Source organism: Capra hircus, chromosome 21, assembly GCF_001704415.2.
Source record: "Capra hircus breed San Clemente chromosome 21, ASM170441v1, whole genome shotgun sequence".
Taxonomy (NCBI): domain Eukaryota; kingdom Metazoa; phylum Chordata; class Mammalia; order Artiodactyla; family Bovidae; genus Capra; species Capra hircus.
The window spans coordinates 58,113,372-58,136,313 of record NC_030828.1 but is presented as its reverse complement, the minus strand read 5'-3'; the positions used below and the strand labels follow the sequence as shown (position 1 = coordinate 58,136,313).

General features: G+C 47.5%; 1 protein-coding gene across 4 annotated transcripts; it reads right to left on the bottom strand.

The window, feature by feature from the left end:
- On the bottom strand, positions 7,727 to 22,928 carry LOC102170640 (interferon alpha-inducible protein 27-like protein 2). Of its 4 annotated transcripts, none has more exons than XM_013973208.2 (6): positions 22,810 to 22,928; positions 14,998 to 15,119; positions 14,465 to 14,617; positions 9,695 to 9,724; positions 8,486 to 8,647; positions 7,727 to 7,976 (listed from the first exon to the last, which is right to left on the bottom strand). In XM_013973208.2, the coding sequence occupies exons 2-6, from the start codon at positions 15,068 to 15,070 to the stop codon at positions 7,732 to 7,734; spliced, it is 663 nt and encodes a 220-aa protein (XP_013828662.2). In that variant the 5' UTR covers positions 15,071 to 15,119; positions 22,810 to 22,928; the 3' UTR covers positions 7,727 to 7,731. The 4 variants fall into 4 exon arrangements, with proteins under 4 accessions (XP_013828662.2, XP_005695403.2, XP_013828664.2 ...); XM_005695346.3 differs by having other exon boundaries at positions 22,815 to 22,928; XM_013973210.2 differs by having other exon boundaries at positions 14,998 to 15,115; positions 22,810 to 22,924.

Genomic DNA, 22,942 nt, shown 5'->3' with positions numbered 1-22,942 from the left:
TGTTTGTTAGCCATTGGTGTGTCTTCTTTGGAGAAATGTCTGTTTAGTTCTTTTTCCCACTTTTGATTGGGTTGTTTGTGTCTCTGGTATTGAGGTGTATGAGCTGCTTGTACATTTTGGAAATTAATCCTTTGTCAGAGGTTTCATTTCTTATCATTTTCTCCGATTTTGAGGGTTGTCTTTTCACCTCCCGTCTAGTTTCCTTTGCTGTGCAAAAGCTTTGAAGGGTAATCAGCTCCCACTTGTTTACTTTTGTTTTTATTTCTGAAACCTTGGGAAACTTATGCTAATTGAAATAAATCAGTCAGAAAGAGAAAAATACATCATGATTCCATTTACTTGGAAATTAGTTTAAATTGGTCAGATTCATAGAGGCAGAAAGGACTGTGGCTGTCAGGAGCTGGGGTGAGGAGGAAATGGCTAGTTATGTGTAATGCTTATAGAATTTCATGTTGGGGTTTAGTGAAAGGAGTTCTGGAGATTGGGTGCACAAACTGTGAATAGAGTAAACACTGTTCAGTGCACACTGACAAAAGGTCATGTTGGTATTTAAGGCGATGTGTATTCTGCCATGGTTTAAGGCATGTGACTTTGGTGCCCTGGCCCTGGGCTGGCCCTGTGTTAGAGGTGACACTGCCCTCGGAGGGTGTGTCTTTGGAGGACATTAGCGGCCAGGCCCTGTCGTATCAAGGGAGGAGCACAAATGGAGAAATGAAACTTACCTGCCTTGGGTGCTGGGGGGCAACAGGACAAGCGTGGCAAGGAGCCATGCCTGCGCCTATGCCTGCCAGCTGACCAGGAGCCAGAGCAGCCTCTGTGTGCTACCTAATTGGAGATGACCTGGGTCTGGGAGACCCTTAAGAGTGACCTCATCCTACCCCTGTGAGGTCAGAGGTGGCTCCTGTCTCTGCTCTCTATGGTTTCAGCTGTCATCCTGGCGGCCATGTGGAAACAGGATGCACAGCCAAGGACACCACTCTCTTTCTCACAGACAGAGGGAGAAAATCAGAAGTGCTCTCCTGATTTCTGAAGGACCAGGGGACGGGCACTTCCCTACTGCCCCAGCCCTGCCCTCTGTGCTATGACAGTCTGTGGGCTACTTCCAGCCCACCCGCCTAATCGCTCAGAAAACAGTTTTGAAGTTAATATGACTTTGCTTGGCTCCCTGACCTTCAGAATCCTGTCTACCTCTTAACACCCCATCTCTGTCTGATGCTCACTGCCCACCCAGTCATAGTCTTAGGGTTTCAGAGCACCCTGGTTCGGGACAAAACCCGAGGCTCCCAAAGTCTCATGGTAAAGGTGGGCTCGAGCCCCCTCCCACACTCACCTCTGGTCACAGTGACCACAGCCTTGGATGCTATGGCTGGAGTTCTGCACTCCCTCCCTCCCTCTCTGCCCAGGTCCCTTTTATCCTGGTTGGTAAGCGTCTGGGATCGAAGAGCAGTGTGGCAAGTTCTGCACGGAGTGAGTCTGGGGCCTCCAGGCAGCTGAATTGATACCATGGATGATAACTAACCCCGAGAGTCCAAGTAGGAAGTGAGTCAGTCTCTTTCCAGCTGTGGTTTCTCCCCGACTTTGCTAATGGGAGGATGAGGGCCATGGGCTGGTCTTGGGCTGTCCCTGGGGCCAAGAGCAGAGCAGTTGCTGGAGCCCCTCCTCGGTGTCACTTGGTATTGACTCCACTTTCCTGGAGAAATCAGGAGGGACACCCCCCACTTACAGAAGCAGGCGGATTGGTTTCTCTGAATTTCCTGTCACTAGATGCTAGCCCAAAACACAACATATGGAGCAGAGACTCCTTCAGAATACGTGTGACATTGCAACTCATGAACGAGGGTAAGAAGGAAGTGATCGACTGAGGGGGAAGGAAAAGCACAACCTTTGCATTATTAGAATTCCCAAAGAAAAGAGAGTTCTTAGGGAACAATATTTTAAGAGGTACTGTCTTTAAAAGGGAACCCAGAGCACTTCCCTGGTGGTCCAGTGGTTAAGAATCTGCCTGCCAGTGCAAGGAACACAAGTTTGATCCCTGGTCAGGCAAATCAAATCCCACTTGTCAAGGAGCAATTAAGCCCAAGTGCCACAACTACTGAGCTCTCAGGCCTCAACTAGAGAGTCTGTGTACTTCAAGGAAATACCCACACGACACAACAAACACCTGAGTACCACAGCTAAGACCCAATGCTGCCAAATAAATGAATAAATATTGTTTAAAAAGGGAACTCAGCCTTGGGAATTCCTAGTTATCTAGTGATTAGGGCTCTGTCCTCCCACTGGAGGGGCACAGGTTCCATTCCTTGTTTGGGAGCAAAGATTCAGCATGCTGAGACGTGGCCAAAAAAAGTCAGACCAGAAGAGGTGATTATTAAAACAAGAATTATTTATTACTGATGAATATTTGAAATGATATTCAATCTTGATAATAATAAAAGTATTTTTCTTTTAAGATAACTTTTTTTGTGTGAGTGTGTGTGTTCCATGAAACATTCAGTTAGAATTTGGTTGCAGATATCAGGACTCACTCCAGCTAACTGAAGCAGAATGTGTTTTTCCACAAGGAATTCCATGCCTATAAAAGCACCCCAGGACTGGAGAAGAAGGTTCAAGGTTGAGTCTCCGGGAATGAACACCCCACCCTCTAGAGGAACACTGAAGGACTGGGCCACCAGGGATGCTGGGACTGCTGCCTTGATCAGGACCAGAGATACTGGGAAGCCACTCTGGGACCAAACTGCCTTGTATGTCATGTCTGCAGATAAAACGATGCATCTCAGCCAGGTGAGAGCTGGATCCCAACTCTACTGCTGCTGCAGAAGACCTAGTCCTCACTACTGTGCTTGGCACCAAAGCAGCAGCCCTGTCTCCCTGCCTGACACAAGAACCGGTGTCACCAGAGAATCTGGGGAATATGGTCATTACTCTCTGTCCTGGGGGGTTCACAGCAGAGGATGAAGCAGAACTGAGTGAGGACCACCTCCACAGCTGCTCCAGAGAAAGCAACTAAAAACACCCAGTGTTTGCACAGGGCAAGGAAAGGTGAACGCTCACGCCTTGCTGGGTGGGATGTGCTCTGATACATAGGTCACAACTGGCAATACAGAAATGTGTAATGACAGCTTTCACTCCACTTGATTCAGAAACATGCTTTCTGGGAATTCACTGTAAGAAAAGAGTCAGATATGCGCACAAAAATATCTGTATATGATTGATTTTCATGGTGTTATTTAGGACAGCAAACCTTTAAAACAAGAGGAAATCAAGGACACATAATTTTATGCCCCCATATAACAGACTTCTATGCAGCCACTGATGATAAAGTCAGGGACCAATTTACCACTAAGTGAAAGAAGCCAGTGAGAGCTGGAATGTAAAGAAAGCTGAGCACTGAACAATTGATGCTTTGAACTATGGTGTTGGAGAAGACTCTTGAGAGTCCCTTGTGCTGCAAAGAGATCCAACCAGTCCATTCTAAAGGAGATCAGTCCTGAATATTCACTGGAAGGACTGATGATGAAGGTGAAACTCCAATACTTTGGCCACCTGATGTGAAGAACTGACTCACTTGCAAAGACCCTGATGCTGGGAAAGATTGAAGGCAGGAGCAGAAGGAGACGACAGAGGATGAGATGGTTGGGTGGCATCACTGACTCAATGGACATGGGCTTGAGTAAACTCCAGGAGTTGGTGGTGGACAGGGAGGCCTGGTGTGCTGCAGTCCATGGGGTTGCAAAGAGTTGGACATGACTGAGGGACTGAACTGAACTGAACTGAAAGAAGCCTGAGTTCAGGGACCCTCACTTGCACTGCTTCTGTCCAGGAGAATTCCTGAGAACAATTCTGCAGTATGCTAGCATTGCAATCATTACTATTTGCAAAAGTATGATATTCTAAGACTAACTAGTTAAGACTGCAGACTCCTTTCAAATTGTCTTTCCTCTCCTGCCTTCCCTTGTTTCTGAATGACATTTTAATTCTATTGGCATTTTAGATTGTAATTCTCTATTATTTTTTTTAGAGTTTTTTCTCCCCAGTTACTTTAATTTCAAACCCCTAAATCCTAGATCTGTCCTTGGTTATATAGACTCATATTTGTCAACATGGGGAACTGTTCCTTAGGTATTGTTAAGGAATTTGAGAGAAGGGGGAGGGGTCGTTTGGGGGAGGGGACTAAGATGTACAAGCCATTAGGCATAAAATAAGCTACAAGGGGGGGGCTTCCCTGGTGGTCCAGTGGTTAAAGAAAAATGCCTATTATAAGAGTGAAGTAAATCAGAAAGAAAAACAGCGATACAGTATACTAAACATATATATGGAATTTAGAAAGATGGTAACAATGACCCTTTATGCAAGACATCAAAAGAGACACAGATGTATAGAACAGTCTTTCGGTCTCTGTTGGAGACGGGGAGGGTGGGATGATCTGAGAGAAAAGCATTGAAACACGTATATTATCATATGTGAAATAGATCGCCAGTTCAGGTTCGATGCATGAGACAGGGCGCTCAGGGCTGGTGCACTGGGATGACCCAGAGGGATGGGATGGGGAGGGAGGTGGGAGGGGGGTTCAGGATGGGGGACACATGTACACCCATGGCGGATTCATGTTGATGTTTGGCAAAAATCAGCACAGTATCGTAATTAGCCTCCAATTAAAATAAATAAATTAGTGAAAAGAAAAAAAAAGGAAGGAATTTGACCATGCAGTAGTAAGGGAAGACACCGTTTGGAGTTTTAACATGTACATGTGTTTTTCTTTTGTTTGTTTGTTTTTGTGGTAAGAGTCACATAAAGTCAAACTTGCTATTTTAATTACATGTAACTGTATGTACATATCTTTTTCATTATTTAGTTTATTTCTTTTTGGCTGTGCTGAGTTTCATTGCTGTGCAGCCTTTCTCTCATTGTGGTGCTCAGGCTTCTCATTTTGGTGGGTTTTCTTGTCTCAAACCATGGGTTCTAGGGCATGTGGGCTCAGTAGTCGAAGCTTGGGGGCTCAGTTGCCCCGAGCATGTGGGATCTTCAGTTTAGTTCAGTCGCTCAGTCATGTCCGACCCTTTGCAACCACATGAATTGCAGCATGCCAGGCCTCCCTGTTCATCACCATCTCCCGGAATTCACTCAGACTCATGTCCATTGAGTCCATGATGCCATCCAGCCATCTCATCCTCGGTTGTCCCTTTCTCCTACTACCCTCAATCCCTCCCAGCATCAGAGTCTTTTCCAATGAGTCAACTCTTCAAATGAGGTGGCCAAAGTACTAGAGTTTCAGCTTTAGCATCATTCCCTCCAAAGAAATTCCAGGGTTGATCTCCTTCAGAATGGACTGGTTGGATCTCCTTGCAGTCCAAGGGACTCTCAAGAGTCTTCTCCAACACCACAGTTCAAAAGCATCAATTCTTCGGCGCTCAGCCTTCTTCACAGTCCAACTCTCACATCATACAAGACCACAGGAAAAACCATAGCCTTGACTAGACGGACCTTAGTCGGCAAAGTAATGTCTCTGCTTTTGAATATGCTATCTAGGTTGGTCATAACTTTTCTTCCTGGAGCAGCCGTGAAGAGATACCCCACACCCAAGGTAAGAGAAACCCAAGTAAGTTGGCAGGTGTTGCAAGAGGGCATCAGAGGGCAGACACACTGAAATCATACTCACAGAAAACTAGTCAATCTAATCACACTAGGACCACAGCCTTGTCTAACTCAATGAAACCAAGCTATGCCTGCAGGGCAACCCAAGTCGGGCGGGTCATGCTGGAGAGGTCTGACAGAACGTGGTCCACTGGAGAAGGGAAAGGCAAGCCACTTCAGTATTCTTGCCTTGAGAACCCCATGAACAGCATGAAAAGGCAAAATGATAGGATACCAAAAGAGGAACTCCACACGTCATTAGGTCCCCAATATGCTACTGGAGATCAGTGGAGAAATAACTCCAGAAAGAATGAAGGGATGGAGCCAAAATAAAAACAATACCCAGTTGTGCATGTGACTGGTGATAGAAGCAAGATCCGATGCTGTAAAGAGCAATATTGCATAGGAACCTGGAATGTCAGGTCCATGAATCAAGGCAAATTGGAAGTGGTCAAACAAGAGATGGCAAGGGTGAACGTCGACATCCTAGGAATCAATGAACTAAAATGGACTGGAATGGGTGAATTTAACTCAGATGACCATTATATCTACTACTGCGGGCAGGAATCCCTCAGAAGAAATGGAGTAGCCATCAAGGTCAACAAAAGAGTCTGAAATGCAGTACTTGGATGTAATCTCAGAAATGACAGAATGATCTCTGTTCATCTCCAAGGCAAACCATTCAATTATCACAGTTATCCAAGTCTATGCCCCAACCAGTAATGCTGAAGAAGCTGAAGCTGAACAGTTTTATGAAGACCTACAAGACCTTTTAGAACTAACACCAAAAAAAAGATGTCCTTTTCATTATAGGGGACTGGAATGCAAAAGTAGGAAGTCAAGAAACACCTGGAGTAACAGGCAAATTTGACCTTGGAATGCGGAATCAAGCAGGGCAAAGACTAATAGAGTTTTGTCAAGAAAACGCACTGTTCATAGCAAACACACTCTTCCAACAACACAAGAGAAGACTCTACACATGGACATCACCAGATGGTCAACACTGAAATCAGATTGATTATATTCTTTGCAGCCAAAGATGGAGAAGCTGTATACAGTCAACAAAAACAAGACCAGGAGCTGACTGTGGCTCAGATCATGAACTCCTTATTGCCAAATTCAGACTGAAATTGAAGAAAGTAGGGAAAACCGCTAGACCATTCAGGTATGACCTAAATCAAATCCCTTGATTATACAGTGGAAGTGAGAAATAGATTTAAGGGCCTAGATCTGATAGATGGAGTGCCTGATGAACTATGGACTGAGGTTCGTGATATTGTATAGGAGACAGGGATCAAGACCATCCCCATGGAAAAGAAATGCAAAAAAGCAAAATGGCTGTCTGGGGAGGCCTTACAAATGTGGGATCTTAATCGACCAATTCTCTGACCAATGTCTCCTGCATTGGAAGGTGGATTCTTAAACACTGGACCACCAGCGAAGTCCCTGTACCTGTGTTTGTAATGTATGGTACTTGGAGCAACTTTGGAAGTGTGGGCAAAACTCTAGGTAATTTACGATGTCGCAGACATAAATTACTTTTACTATCTGAGTGAGAAAACAGAGTTTTTCAGTACAAGGCCACTCAGAAGACTTTGGACATCAGACGTGTGGATTCCTTTACAAGAAACCCTAGTTGCTGACGGACAACAGGTGGGTGTCCTGCAATTTAACTTGATTCTGACATTAACTAGAGTTAACCACATGGGTTAAGAGTTCACATCCGCAAGATTGCCCCACTCAGTGGCTTAGATGAGAAAGAATCTGCCTGCAATGTGGGAGACCCAGTTTCCATCCCTGGGTCAGGAAGATCTCCTCAGGAAAGGAATGGCAACCTACTCCAGGATTCTTGCCTGGACAATTGCATGGACAGAGGAGCCTTGCCAGCTACAGTCCATGGGATCGCAAACAGTCAGACAACTGATTAAATAACACTTTCACTTTTGGTCACAGTAGAGTGGAAACCGAGCTGGCTTCCTGTCATGGATATCAGTGCCCATTCTCACAGAGTTCTTGGCCCATATCCTATCACCAGTGGCTCTACAGATGCCCTGCACCCTGTCTGATAAATAAGAACCCAGTAGGGACACTCATGAAAGGTCACAGCATCTTGTTTTTACTTCTTATGATTCTTTGAAGAATTTTGGGAGGCAGAGGGCTTGTCATTTGGGGGACTGACATCCTGAGGCCCTGCAGGGTCATCTCCAGCATGGGAACTGCTCTCTTCTTCAGTGCTGGATCCTGGTGGAGAAGGGGCCTTCTTTTTTGAACCCCACAGCCACGTCCCAATTGTTGCCCCAGCAGAGCCGAGGAGGATGTTGGATGATGCGGAAGTCCAGCTGCCCCTGGGAGAGAGGAGGAGGTTAGAGCACAAGGGGACAGGAAGGCCTAGCAGGCCCTGCCAAGGCTGTAGGAGTCAGAAATCCCAGGACCATCTGGAGGCCAAGGAAATAGACATCCCACCTTTGTTGCCTGCTCTACTTCCTGATACCCCAGGATGTCTGGGCGGCTGCACATGGCTGCCCAAAGAGGAGACACGAACTCTGCTGGTCAGTCCACCAGCCACAAGACAGGCCCTCTGAGAAAGGACAGGCTGCCCCTCCCTCCACAGCACCAGGCTGGGCCCAGGGAGGCAAGGGCACCTACATAGGTTATATAGGGTTGATGAGGAATGCCGGCCTCCTGGGCTGCTCACCTCTCATCCCACCAACCGTATTCCCAACTAGAAGAGGGGACAGTGAGGGTGACACAAAGGACCAGGACCCCGATGACCACGAAGCTGGAAGAAGCACAGAGGCCCTCCCTCAGGCTTGGCCTCGTGCCTGAATCCCCCATTCTCCCGCCGGACACCTACCCACGGACTGGAGGGTGGCCACCAGGCTGCCAGCAGCAACTCCACCCCCATTGGCCACGGCGGCCGCTGACATCATCTTGGCCGCGAGGGAGGAGGCGGCGATTCCAGCCCCAGTGAAGCCCAGGGCGCCCAGCACTACGGGAACAGACCCCACAGCCAGGGCTGCAGGGAGACAGGAGATTTGAGTTTGGTCCCATGGGACCGACTCCCTAGACCTCCCTGACACCTTCCTGAGACATGAGGTGAGGGGTCCACTTTGCTCTCCTGAGAGCCTCAGCGTCCGAGGGAATGCTGTAGATGCGGACACACGTGGGTGGGGGGACCCCTCCAAAAACCTTAATCCCAGCCCTACTTGTGCCTCATTTCAGCTGTGTTCCTGGGAACCTCACAGTCGTCCCTGGGCTTTAGTTTGCCCTTTATAAAATAAAGTCGAAACAAGCAGGGGTCTTCAAAAGCCCCCTTTGGCGGGAAACTGGTGTCTTTCACGCAAGCACAGGCCCAGAGTATGAGGACAGAACTGCCCTTCTGAAAAGGTGCTGGGTGGAAGCTTCTGACCTCTGGCCCAAGACTGCTGGTGAGCATCCCCCAGGGTCCCTACATCTCAGATGGTGCAGGTATAGAACCTTCTGCAACCTGGAACCTTCTATGTCTACACCGTCCACATGGTGGACACATGTGGCACTGAGCACTTGAGACTGGCTGGTGTGACAGAAATATTTGATATTCTTTGATTTTGGCCACCACGAACGACCCTCACCAGTGGGTGACCCTCATCAGTGGGTGACCCTCACCAGTGAGTGACCCTGACTGGGCTCACTAGATGAGCTCTAAGCATTACAGAGCAGTTCCGAAGAATCCACACAGCTCAGCTCACACATTTCCTACAAGCCTTTGCAAGAAACCATGCCCCAGCTTTCTGGGGAGAAATCACAGATTCATACAGCTCTAACGCCTTGCCTGGGTTCCCACAGTTTGCACTCGGGAGAAGCTGAGATTGGAAGTGGGTGCTGTGAATAGCTTTGCTTTGGTTCCTTCTTGGCAAGGTTCTTGTTACCTCAAGAATTCCACCTCTGACCACGTCCACCCACACCCCTACCCACCCAGGTCTTGAGGCTCAAGGTAATCTTGGACTCGGTCAAGGCCAGACTCTCCCAGGCACCCAGGGACAGGGGCACATGGGGCCCTGAGTTGCTTTACAAAGAGACTCACCTCCTCCGATCACGGCTGCGGCAGTCTTGCCTGTAGACAGAAAGAACTCCCATGAATAGCCAGCATTTGCCTTCCTCCCTTGTCCCTGCTGCTGTCCCAGTGGGAAGGGTTCCCTGGAGTTGGGATCACAGGACAGAGCAGCCCCTGTGTGGCTCTCTGCTGTTATGAAGTAGTCTGATAGTCCGGGAATCAGAGGAGGATGGACAAGAGTCCAGAGCTCTGTGATGCTCCAGAGGGGAGAGCAACCTGCCTTGAACGGTTTCATACTGCTCCTTAACTTTAATACCTTCAGTATCATTTTCTTAAAAGCAGAAGAAAGAAATCAGAAAAGCATGCTAATTTTATTTGCAATGGAATAAATTTGACTGTTCTGGTTTGTTCATCTTTCAGACACACTATGCCCTTCCGAGGATATAGCTTGAGTGGAAGCACCCTGTCCTCCAGGGCTCAGCCTACTTGTGACTTTCTGCACAAAGCATCCCTGACTCCCCCATCGGGAAATGTGTGTGCTGCCTTGTGGCTGGAGCCCCTGGCCACACTGGATTCCAGCAAGTCTGTACCACACTGAATTGCTCAGAGCTCTTGGGTCTGGCAGGGACACCTAACAGTGGCAGGGACTGGGATGTTCGGGCAGTAGGGACCAGGTGTTCCGGAGATTTCAGGAGCTGTGGGAGTGAGCTCAGCCAGCTCCCCAGAAAGAGCAGCCTTGATACCAGGCAAGGAAAAAAAGGTACAAAATCAGCCTTGGGCCCCCAGTCATTTCTGGAAGGTTGTTGCTCCTGGCTCACCAACATCTCTCTGTCCATCAGGAGCCCTGACTTGTCTTGAGGGCTTCCATTTCTGCACAGATGAAATTTCTAACAACCTGGTCTTTCAGTTCTCACCTCCCTACTTCCAAGGATCTTAGACTCTATGCCACACACACCCAAGGTCATGTCCTATACCTATGCTGCCCACTATGGCAACCGCTAGCTATGTGTGCTACTTAAATCTTGAAAGTGAAAGAGAAAGTCTTTCAGTCCTGTCTGATTCCTTATGATCCCATGGACTTTACAGTCTATGGAATTCTCCAGGCCAAAATACAGGAGTGGGTAGCCTTTCTCTTCTCCAAGGCATCTTTCAACCCAGGGATCGAACCCAGGTCTCCCGCATTGTAGGCAGATTCCTTACCAACTGAGCCACAGTGAATTACAATGAAATAAACATTACACCTCAGTTTCTGGGTCACATGACCCAGTGCTCATTAGACACATGGCTCGTGGCTACTGTCTTGGATCACACAAAGATCGTGGTCATCACTGCAGAAAGCTCTATTGGACAGTAGGGCCCTAGATCTTGTCACCGACAAACATTGCCTCCTCCCTGCGATCAACTTCAGCACCCCTCTAGATACTCCCAGCTCCTCCTTTCACAGATTCTCATTCCAACAGAGCCTTCAACAGTTCCTCAACCGCAATGAGATTTTTGATCTCTGTCCAGACACAACTTGGAGATGCTAGGGATTAGGTTCCAGGTTACTGCAATAAAGCAATTATCAGATGAGTTTTTAGTTCCCCATTGCATATAAAAGTTATGTTTATAATATGCTGGAGTCTACTAAGTGAGCAATGACCTTATGTATTAAAAAATGGGTATATCTTAAGTTAAAAATACTTAATTCTAAAAATATCAACCAGCTCTGCCAACTCTTGGTTGCTACAAGTCTTCAACTTGTTAAAAAAAAAAAAAAAAGAGTATCTGCAAACTCCAATAAAATGAGATCTGCCCACATTAGTTTCCTGAGGCTGCAGTAACTAATGAGCACAAGCTCTGTTTATTCTCTCATGTTCTCACAGTTCTGGAGGTTAGAGGTATAGGCAGAGCCAGGCTCTCTCTGAAGGCTCTAGGGGAGGGTCTTTCCTTGACCTTTTGAACATCATTGTCTAGTGCGTGCTGACAACTCCTGGCTTGTGGCTGCCTCGCTCCGATCTGACTCCACCACTGCCACCCTCGTGAGCATCACCTCTCCTTGTCCAGGATCAGAGATGGGGGGCAACACACAGAATGAGACCCATCTTTTGGCTGCTGGGTACAGACAAGAGTGAAGGTGTTGGGGTCCCTCCTTGCCCCCTGTGCCCACAGGTGAAAGTTCACCTCCTTAGTGAGGATGAGGAGGCTCTCGTTGATCTGGCTTCTGCTTCTATCCTGGGGAAAGAATAGAAGGCACACCCAGCCCTCAGCATTCAATCTTTTGCCTGACAAATCCAGGAACATCTTCCAGGACTCTGCCACACATTCCCAATGTTCCTGAGCCACCTCCACCCAAAGACTCAATGTGAGTCTACTGTGCTCCTGCTGCCACAGAATTTTCCACAAGGCAGTATGATTCTCTATCGTTTCTGCTTTTTGAGCGTTTTAAAGTCAAGGGTAAATCCTCCTTCTCTGCCGTCTCCCAACATGCCAAGTACTGGCTTGGGAACAAGGAAGCTCTGAAGGAGAATTTCAGCAAAAGAAGTATGAATGAAGCATATCTACGTGCACGCAAAGTCAGGTTATGATCTGAATGTTTGTGTTCTTGTATTTTCACCTGTTGAAACCTAATAGCCCATGTGATGGTGGGGAGGAGAGCTTCAGGGAGGTGATTCGGTCTTGAAGGCAGAGCCCTCTTGGTTGAGATCAATTTCCTTATGAGAGAGACTCCTCCACCCCATCCCCCTGCCAGTTCCTTTGTTCCTCCCAGCGTAGAGGCTCACAGGGATGGCTGTCTAGGAAGTGAGCTCTCAGAACACACAGAGTCTACTGGTGTCCTGACCTGTGACTTCCTAGGCTATACAAAAGTGAAAAATAAAGTTCTGTTCTTTTTAAGACTAGGTTATGGCATTTAGTTATAGCACCCATAATGATCAAGACACAATCCACACAGTGGAAAGGCAACCTATAGAATGGGAGAAAACCTTGGCAAATCACGTATCTAGGAAGGGACTAATATTCAAGGTATGGTAGATAGAATTCCTATGAGAGAGAACTCAAAGAACTCGGTTTAAGATTGGGCAAAGATTTCAATTAGGCAACTCCCTAAAGAGATCCAAACGGCTAACAGGCATATGAAAAGGTCCTTGAATTCAGTCATCACTGCTGCTGCTGCTGCTAAGTCACTTCACTCGTGTCCGACTCTGTGCGACCCCAGAGATGGCAGCCCACCAGGCTCCCCCGTCCCTGGGATTCTCCAGGCAAGAATACTGGAGTGGGTTGCCATTTCCTTCTCCAATGCATGAAAGTGAAAAGTGAAAGGGAAGTTGCTCAGTCGTGCCTGACTCTTAGCGACCCCATGGAGCAGCACACCAGGATCCTCAGTCCGTGGGATTTTCCAGGCAAGTGTACTGGAGTGGGGTCAGTCATCATTAGGGAAATGTAAATCAAAACCTCATGGGCAGAGGAGCCAGTCCATGGGGTCGCAAAGTCGGGCACGACTGAGCGACTAACACTAACTAACTAAATCAAAACCACAAGATACCACTTCACATCCATCAGGATACTTACTATTTAAAAAACAAAAAAACATAAAATAACAAGTCTTGGTCAGTACGTGGAGGCGGTGGCACTCTTGTGCACTGTTGGTAGGAATATAAAACGGTGCAAGAGCTGAGGAGAACACTATGGCAGTTCCTGAAATATTAACATAGAAAATCATAGGATCCAGCAGCAATCCAGTTTCTGGATATTGATTTAAAGAAATTGAAAACAGCGTCTTGAAGAGATATTTGCACTGCATGTTCACAGCAGCATTTTTCACAGTTGTCAAGAAGTGGAAGCAATCTAAGTGTCCATCGATGGATAAATGGGTCATTGCCATGTGCTAGAGACACACAAGGGAACACCATTCTGCATTAAAGAGGAAGCTATGACATATGGGTGAACCTAGGGCCTTATGCGAAGTACAATGAACCGCTGACATGGAAATTAGATTACCTTACTCAAATTTTAGAAATAGAATTGTGGTTTCCAGGAGCTGGGAGCAGGAGGAGACAGAGAGTTAATGTTTAACATGGACAGAGTTTCTGTTTCGGGAAATGAAAAGAATTCTGGAGACCAAGTAGACAACAATGCAAATGTCCTTAACGCTGTTCACCTACGCTGACAAACTCTCCTCTTGGCAAATTAAATTCTGTAGTGTATTATCACCTGATTTAAGAAAAAACAAACATGTACCTTTGGTGCCCTGCCCCTAGGCGGCCCCACATTAGAGGTGACTCTGCCCTTGGAGGGTGTGTTCTGGGAGGACATTAGTGACCAGGCCCTGGGGTATCAAAGGAGGAGCACAAATGGAGAAATGAAACTTACCTGCCTTGGGTGCTGAGGGGCGACAGGGCAGGCATGAGCGGTGAACTTTCACTGGCAAGGAGCCGTGCCTGAGACCTGGCCTGCCGGCTGTCAGGCATCTAACCTGAGCAGCACCTCTGCCCCACCTGATTGGAGATGACCTGACATTGAGAGACCCGTAAGAGTGACCTCATCCTATCCCTGTGCTAAAAACCAACCTATGAAGGCCCAGAGAGGGCAAGTGACTGGCTCTGGGTCACTCAGCAAGTCAGAGGCAGAGCTAAACCCTGAAATGTGGTCCTTCTGATTCTAGAGCATCATTTACTTCATTTCCTGTACACTGTGGCTTTTTTCTGACAGTGCATCAGAGAGATTTCATCAGGAAGACTGTCCTTACACTGACAGCTTAGCATGTTGAGCTGAGCAGTGGGTATGGGGTGAGGATCCATGGATTGGTCAGAGACCCGTTACCTGCATAATGGTAGAAATTGCTGTCTTCCGACTTGGGTGGATCTCTGGGGTCAGAGCCAGAGCCATCCGGTCCTTGATGTGGCCCCTCTGGTGCCTTCCCAGGAGAAGACCCATCAGAGGTCTGGCTGCTTGACTGGGAAGATTCTTCTTCCTCTGGAAGAAAGAAATAATGGGGGAGCACACAGCAGGGCAGGCGGCTGGCGGAATAGACCCCGCACAGCCCCCTCCACCCTTTCCTGAAGCCCCCAGGATCTCTGATGTAGGGAGGGCACCTCAGAGGAAGCTGAGCTGAGAGGTGTCAAGGGTGCTTGGAGGTGAACCAGGGAGACAACAGAGAGAGGAAGGCCCAGCACCAGTGGAGAGCTGGAGGTCCTGCCTGCACAGAGCAGGAGGCTGAGGCCCAGGGGGAAGAGGCTTGATGGGCCCAGAGCACCTGGTGGCAGCCCCAGGCCAGAACCCAGACCCCCGCTGTCCACCCAGGAACCCCAAGTTCTGGGCCAACCACCCTCGGGAGCTTTCCCAAGGGCACTCACCTTCCGGCAGCAATTCTGGCAGGAGGGGGCCCAAGGCATGGCCTTCCCCGCTCTCTATGGCTTTAGCTGACATCCTGGGGGCAGTGCAGGAACACTGGTCCTGGAGCCAAGGACACCACTGCCTTTTTAGAAACAGAGTGTGAGGTTAAAATTGCTCCACCAGATTTCGGGCCTCCCTGATAGCTCAGAAGGTAAAGAATCCGCCCGCAATGCAGGAGACCCTGGTTTGATTCCTGGGTTGGGAAGATTCACTGGAGAAGAGATAGGCTACCGACTCCAGTATTCTTGGGCTTCCCTTGTGGCTCAGTAGGTAAAGAATCCGCCTACAATGTGGGAGATGTGGGTTCCATTCCTGGGTTAGGAAGATCCCCTGGAGAAGGCAAAGGCTACCCATTCCAGTATTCTGGCCTGGAGAGTTTAATGGACTGTATAGTCCATGGGGTCGCAAAGACTCGGACATGACCGACTTTCACTTTCACTGCCTAATTTAGGCTGCACTAAGGTTTCAGGGGGGCATCTGTCTGCCATTCCAGCCCTGCCTTCTGTCCCATTGCAGCCTATGGACCACTTCCAACCCACCCCCTTAATCTGCTCAGACCACAGTTTTGAAGTTAATAATGACTTTGCTTGGCTCCCTGATCTCCAGAATCCTGGCCACCTCTAACACCCCATCTCTGTCCCCTGCTCACTGCCCACCTGGTCTAAGTTTCAGGGCTTCAAGGTAACCTGGGTCAAGACAAGACCAGAGGTTCCTAACATCTCATGGTAAAGGTGGGATCAAGCCCCCCACACACACTCAGCTCTGGTCACAGGGACAGCAGTCCTGATGGAAGTGGAGAGGGAGGCTGAGAGTAGAGCCCCTTTGCTCCCTCCCCTCCCCTCCTCCCAGGCCCCTGCTTACCCTGCTTAGTATTGTTGGGAATTGAAGAGTAGTGTGTGAAGCCCTGCACAAAGTGAGGCTGTTGAGAACTCCAGCCGGCTAAATAGTCCCTCCCTGGATGACCTCTGACCCCAAGAATCCAAGGCGGAGGTGAGTCCCTCTCATCCCAGGCTGGATGCCACATAGACCTCACTTTTGCATGCTAATGGGAGGATGAGAGGCGGGGCTTCTGCAGGAGCATGACTTTCCCTTTCAGATTCCCCTTCTTGGATATGTGAGGAATCCCTAGTCCTCCTTTTTATAAAACTCACCTGCAATTCTTGCGAACTTTATTTTCCCTGCCCTCCATGATTTGCAGGTTTACGGTACAAAATGTTCTTCCTGACTGACAAATAGCAGAGAACCCCAATCTCATATCTGTAATAACGGAGGAGGCAGAGCAGGTTGATGGTCAAAGCACCATCTCTGACCAGTGCCTGGGGAGGAATCCTCAGTTGCGACTAAGGGAGTGAATTACCCTTGATATGCCTTAGTTTGCTGACACCCTGGCATTCACAGAATAGGTGGTATTACTATATTTACTTCTTTTTGTCCCTTGAAGTGTTAGTTGCTCTGTCATGTCTGACTCTTTGTGACCCCAAGACTGTAGCCTGCCAGGCTCCTCAGTCCTTGGGGAATCTCCAGGCAAGATTACTGGAGTGGGTTGCCGTGTCCTCCTCCAGCAGATCTTCCTGACCCAGGGACTGAACCCAGGTCTCCTGCATTACAGACAGATTCTTTACCACCTGAGTCACCAGGGAAGCCCTTCTGTTCCTTATCCCTGGTGGAATAAACCTTACAAATAGCACAGATTTGTCTGTCTTCTCCTGGGTCTAGATCTCAATAAATATATTTTGAATGGTAGAGCAAAGAAGAAGAGGAAAATGAGAATGTCACTGTGAAGCTGGGTCAGGGAACAAGGGGCAGAAAATGGGGGAAGAGGCAGAATCAGTGTTGGAAGAGGCCTCTGTTTGGGACAGGCTTGAGTGTTTTGGAAATGGAGGCCTTGCTCCTCCTGCAAGATGAGGACAGGAGGGCCCAGAGCCAGGGCCTGTCTTTCCCCCACCCCTACCTTTGCTTAAACTTTGGGACAACAAAGCCAAACATTTCAGCAAATATCCAGCTTTGGTAAGCCACTGCGGGACGATGTCCATGGGGCCAAGAGCAGAGAGGCTGCAGGAGCCCCTCCTTGGTGTCACTTGGTATTGACTTTCCCAGAATTCAGGACACAAGGAACATCCCCTACCTGGAGAATCAGGCCGATTGGTTTCTCTGAAATTCCTGTCACTAGAAGATAGCTAGAAAGACAGCCTATGAAACAGAAAAGACTGGTATCATCCGACCACAGGTGACATTATAAACACCATCCATCTCTGCCTCTTTGACCTAATGGCTGTGATGGTCACCTTGGGTCACAGTCTGGGACCCGGTCCCATCGGGGACGCCGGAGGAGCTTGCGAACTGACTGGGCTCTAGATGCCTGGCTCCTTCATGACGATGCCTGGACAGGGTTTGGGGACCAGGCCCTGAGGGCACCACCAGCTGAGATCTGCCTCCTCAGCCAGATCTGGGCACTGTGGGAGGACCCCTATGGGGTGCTTGACCTGGGCAGGGTAACCTACCCCTTCATGTACTCTGTCCTCTTAGGCAGGGCCTGAGCCTCGGAGGGCAAAAGTTGTACCTTGGGACTTTGCTTTTCCTGCTTCCTTGGCAGGACAGAGAATAATCTTTGTTTGGTGGAGATTTACAGAAACATAGTGCCCTGACTTGGAGAAGGAAATGGCAACCCACTCCAGTGTTCTTGCCTGGAGAATCCCAGGGACGGGGGGGCGGGCCTGGTGGACTGCTGTCTATGGGGTCGCACAGAGTTGGACACGACTGAAGCGACTTAGCAGCAGCAACAGCAGCAGTGCGCTGACTGGGACCTGACCTCTAGAACAAGGGATCTGACATCAGGAAGGTGACAATAATCAACCACAGCCCTCCCTCATTTTTCCTAGAAAGAGGCTTTACTGAAAGCTTCCAGATTTCTGGATTTTTAAGGCATGAACCACCTGTTTCCTTCCTGGCCCAGCAAGAAACAGTCCTCTGCTCCAAATTGACGTTTTGATATTATTTGGCCCCACTGTTTGCTGGGCACACGGACATACATTGGGTTACATGACCTCTTCCTTGGGTTCTACAATTTGCCAAAAGGCTCACAGAACTTAGAAAAGCACTTTCCTTACTATTACTGATATACTACAAAGAGTATTAAAGGATGCAAGTCAACAGCCAGGTGGAAAGATACCTACGATGAGGTTGGAACACAGGAGTTGCGGTCCCCGTGGAGTCTGGGGTGCATCACCCTTCCAGAGTGTGGATGTATTATTGTTTCCCAATTGGCAAGTTCTCAGAACTCCATATTTTAGGGATGTTTATGGAGGCCCCATGACTTCCCTGGTGGCTCAGACGGTAAAGCGTCTGTCTGCAATGTGGGAGACCCAGGTTTGATCCCTGGGTTGGGAAGATCCCCTGGAGAAGGAAATGGCAATCTACTCCAGGCCTATTGCCTGGAAAATCCCATGGACAGAGGAGCCTGGTAGGCTACAGCCCATGGGGTCGCAAAGAGTCAGACACAACTGAGCGACTTCACTTATGGAGGCCCCATAGTGTAGGTGTGATGGAACATTAGCTTCATTTTTATCCCTCTCCTCGCCCTGCAGGATTGGGGATGGGGCTGATCATGGCTTGGTCTTTCTGGTGACCAGCTCCCATCCAGGAGCCCAGCTAGAATCACCCTATTAGAACAAAGGATGATTCTATCACTCAGGAAACTCCAAAGAACATAGGAGCTCTCTGTAAGATGCACCTATCACTAGGAAAGTACAAAGGTTTTAGGAATTCTGTGTTAGGTATTAGGGTCAAAGATCAATATATATTTTTTTTCCTTATTATTTCACATCATCATAATATTTCATATTACTTCACATCACCTTCTGCTAAAAGAAAATGCCAAAATTATTTCCCTTTAAGAAAGAATAGCAAATTGTTTTACTACTAGTATTAATTATTTTAGTAATCAGAATTAGATGCAGGTTAAATACTTTGTGATAAGAATATATGGGTGATGTAGTTTCTCCTTTACTTGTTAAACATTCAGATAATGATAGATTTAAAGGAAGTCGCCAAGTTCGTGCAGAGGGGTTCTGGGGATCCTTCACCCAGTTAACTCCATTGCTTGTATATTATGTAATGATACTATAAGCTAAAAGCTAGGAAGCTAACATTGGTAGAAAGTGTGTTTATGTCATTTCACTACATGCGCAACCACTATCGCCTCAAGATACGGAACGATTCCATCACCCCTGAACCTCTCTCTGAACCCTCACACTGAACCTCTATCTCCCTGGCCCAGCTTTTCTTATCCCTTGAAACCACTAATCTGTTTTATATCTCTATAATAATGTCATTTTAAGAATGTTATACGGTATTTCGTGATGGGCTTTTCATAATTGATGTAAACCATTGTGTAAGTTATAGTGTGCAATGTGATTTAGTACATGCCTGTACTGCCAAAAGATTACTGCACACTGCCGTTTGTTTAGCCATTCACCTATCTTGGTTGTTTTTGGCTATTAGCTATTAAAGCTGCTATGAACTATCAACAAGTGGCACCTGACCAGGTCAGTACTCTGTAACTTTTGGTACCAGGTTCAACCACAAAAGTAGAGTTGAAGAGTCTGTTCTCAGCTAGAATCAACTGCTCATTCATTCATTCATTCAACAAATATCTATGACTCACAAAGTCAGTCAGGCACTGATTAGACATTTTGGGGGGATGCCAAGATAAATCGGACGGGATTTCACGAGGAGTTTGCAATCTAGGAAGAAATATAAGACAAGAAAAATACATCTCTTTCTCTAATACAGAGCTACAAGTGCTATTCAGCACAGCAAAAGCTCTGGGAATCCTGAAGAAGATGTTGAGACAAATTCTTAGCCTGAATTATACTTTCTTCAACTGTGGTTACATGTTTGAAACAACATTCTGCAAGGAAATTATTACAGAATTCAATCTCAATGCTCTCATAATTTGAACTACGTATTGAGTTAAGGGTCACAAAGCTGATTTTGAGACAACTTCCTTGCCAGGTCTAAGGCTCTCCAAGCAACCTACTTTGCAGAGTGAGGAAATTTGACAGCTATTGTTTTCTTCTCAGTTTGAAACCAGCTCTGAAAGAATGACATTTCAACATTGTATCCATAATAACCAGGAAAAGTTTTATTATGAAAAACTAATGCATAAATAAAAACTTAATCTGATGTCAGAATTTCCATCTCATGTGTCATTCATAACTTCTCCCATTTCCCCAGGTTAGATTTGATTCAGGCTCCCATGTGGAGAGGTTTCAGAAGGGGAAGGGAGACAGAATCTGCTCCTCACTTTTCTTTCCTCTACTTCCTTCCCAAATGGCTGCTTTTGGCAATGTCAAGGTCAACTGACTAGAGCCATGAGACATAAAGGTGCAAAAAGCTATTTTACTTTAGGTGGTACAGTATGTAGAGGTCTCTTGGCTGTCCAATAGAGCTGTCTCTGTCAGGGAGAACATCCAAACAAAAGCTGCCCTTTTCTCTCCAAGGGTGTTTGGTGGTTAATTTTATGCATCAGTTTGACTGGGTCATCATGCCCAGATATTTTTCACACATTAGTCTACACGTTTTTGTGAAGGTGTTTTAGATGAGATTAACATTTACTATCTAGACAGCATATTAAAAACCAGAGACATTGTTTTGCCGATAAAGGTCTGTATAATCAAAGTGATAGTTTTTCCAGTAGTCATGGATGGATGTGAGAGTTGGACCATAAAGAAGGCTGAGCACTGAAGAACTGATGCCTTCAAACTGTGGTGCTGGAGAAGACTCTAGAGAGTCCCTTGGACACCAAGGAGATCAAAACAGTCAATCCTAAGGGAAATCAACCCTGAATATTCATTGGAAGGACTGATGCTGAAGCTCCAATACTTTGGCCATCTGAGCTCATTGGAAAAGACCTTGAAGTTGGGAAAGATTGAGGGCAGGAGGAGAAGTGGGTGACAGGATGAGCTGGTTGGATGCCATCACTGACTCAACAGACATGAGTTTGAGCAAACTCTGGGAGATAGTGAAGGACAGGGAAACCTGGCATGCTGCAGTCCACTGGGTCACAAAGTGCTGGACACGACTTAGTGACTGAACACCACCAAACATTTAACAAATATTTTTATTATTATTATTATTACAATTTTGTGGTGTGCTGGGTCTTCATTGCAGTACACCAGCTTGGCTATTGCTCCATGGCATGGGAGATGTTAGATTCTCAACCAGGGAGTCAACCCACATCCCTTGCATTGGAAGACAGATTCTTTACTACTGGACCACCAGTAAGTCCTAAATGACATTAACATTTAAATCTGTGGACTTTGAGCAAAGTAGATTCCCCTCCACTGTGTGGGTGTGCCCCACCCAAGCAGTTGAAGCCCTTAATACAACAAAAATTGACTTTCCCTCAGCAAGCAGGGATTCTGCAAGCTAATTGCTTTAGGATGCCTTCCCCGAGTCTTTAGCCTGCTGGACTACCTCAGCAGATCCTGGATTCTCTCAGTTTCCACAATCACTGTAACTCAATTCCTTAAAACAAACCTCTCTATATATATGGTATTCTGTTGATTCTGGTTCTCTGGAGAAAGTGAAAATGAAAGTGTTAGTCCCTTGGTCATGTCTGACTCTTTGCAACTCCATGGACTGTAGCCCACCAGGCTCCTCTGTCCATGGGATTTCCCAGGCAAGAATATTGGAGCAAGGTTGCCATTTTCTTCTCCAGGGGATCTTCCCAACCCAGGGATCAAATCCAGGTCTCCAGCATGGCAGGCAGATTCTTTACTATCTGAGCCACCAGGGAGAACCCTGAGTAATACAGATGCTTTTGTTAGCTTTTTGGAGGCCTCCACTGAGAATCTCAATGTATCTTTTGGACCCCATAAGACAGCCCCCAAGTACCACCTCCGGGACCCTACTTTTAGCCTCTTTTTGGTGAGGTCCCTTTTCCCACCAACCAGCCACGGTTTGTCGAGGTTCTGTCACTACAGCCCTGCAATGCTCCTGAGGTGGGTAGCTGGCCCAGAGGAGAGAGGAAACTGTCCTACTATGGAGGGATATGCAGCCTCTCCTCACTCTGCCATCAGGGACAGCCCGTCTCTTGTCTTCACATCCTCTTCAGGCACCACTTGGACACAGACTATGCCACCTAGACTCTTGGAGATACATTGGCAAGTGCCCCCGAGGAATGAGTTAAGCTGTGTCCCATGGTGGCGCTGTGAAGGCTCACTTGACCTGAGCTTGGTGAATTCCCTCGTTGAAACTTTAGGACTTCCCAAGGACACCAGACACAGAGACAGTCTATGGGAAAAGTTTCCAGATCACCAGATGGTCTGGTGATCCCCAAGTGGAAAAAATGATTACCTACTGTGGAGCTGACTTCTCTGAATATAACAAAAGACCCAGTTTAGCTTGATGACTGGAAGCAGGCCCACCTTCCCCAACCATCAGCGAGCAACAGGCGGAGGCATGAAAACCTGGGGAAAATAGAACCTCCAATACAGACTGGTTGGGTTGTAAAATGTTAGTCGCTCAGTCCTGTCCGAGTCTGTGCGACCCTACGAACTGCAGCTCGCCAGGCTCCTCTGTCCATGGAATTCTCCAGGCAAGAATACTACAATGGTTGAGCGGTCAGTTAAATGCTAAAACATTTGCGAGGGTCCAGGCACACAGCCAATACGTAACACAGTGCGCTGAAACTAAAGCAAGAAGACAGGAAAACTTGCATTCCCGTGCATAAGCTAGCACAGAAGTCTCCCGGAAGAAGCAGGACAGACCTCACCTGTTGCGCTTGCTCCCTAACTCCTGGAGGAGGACGTAAAACCGCAGCCCAATTTCGCGTGCCGGCGGTCCAGCACTCCGTCGCGCCGCAGCGAATCAAGTGCGGCGTCTAGAATGGGGGCGGGACTT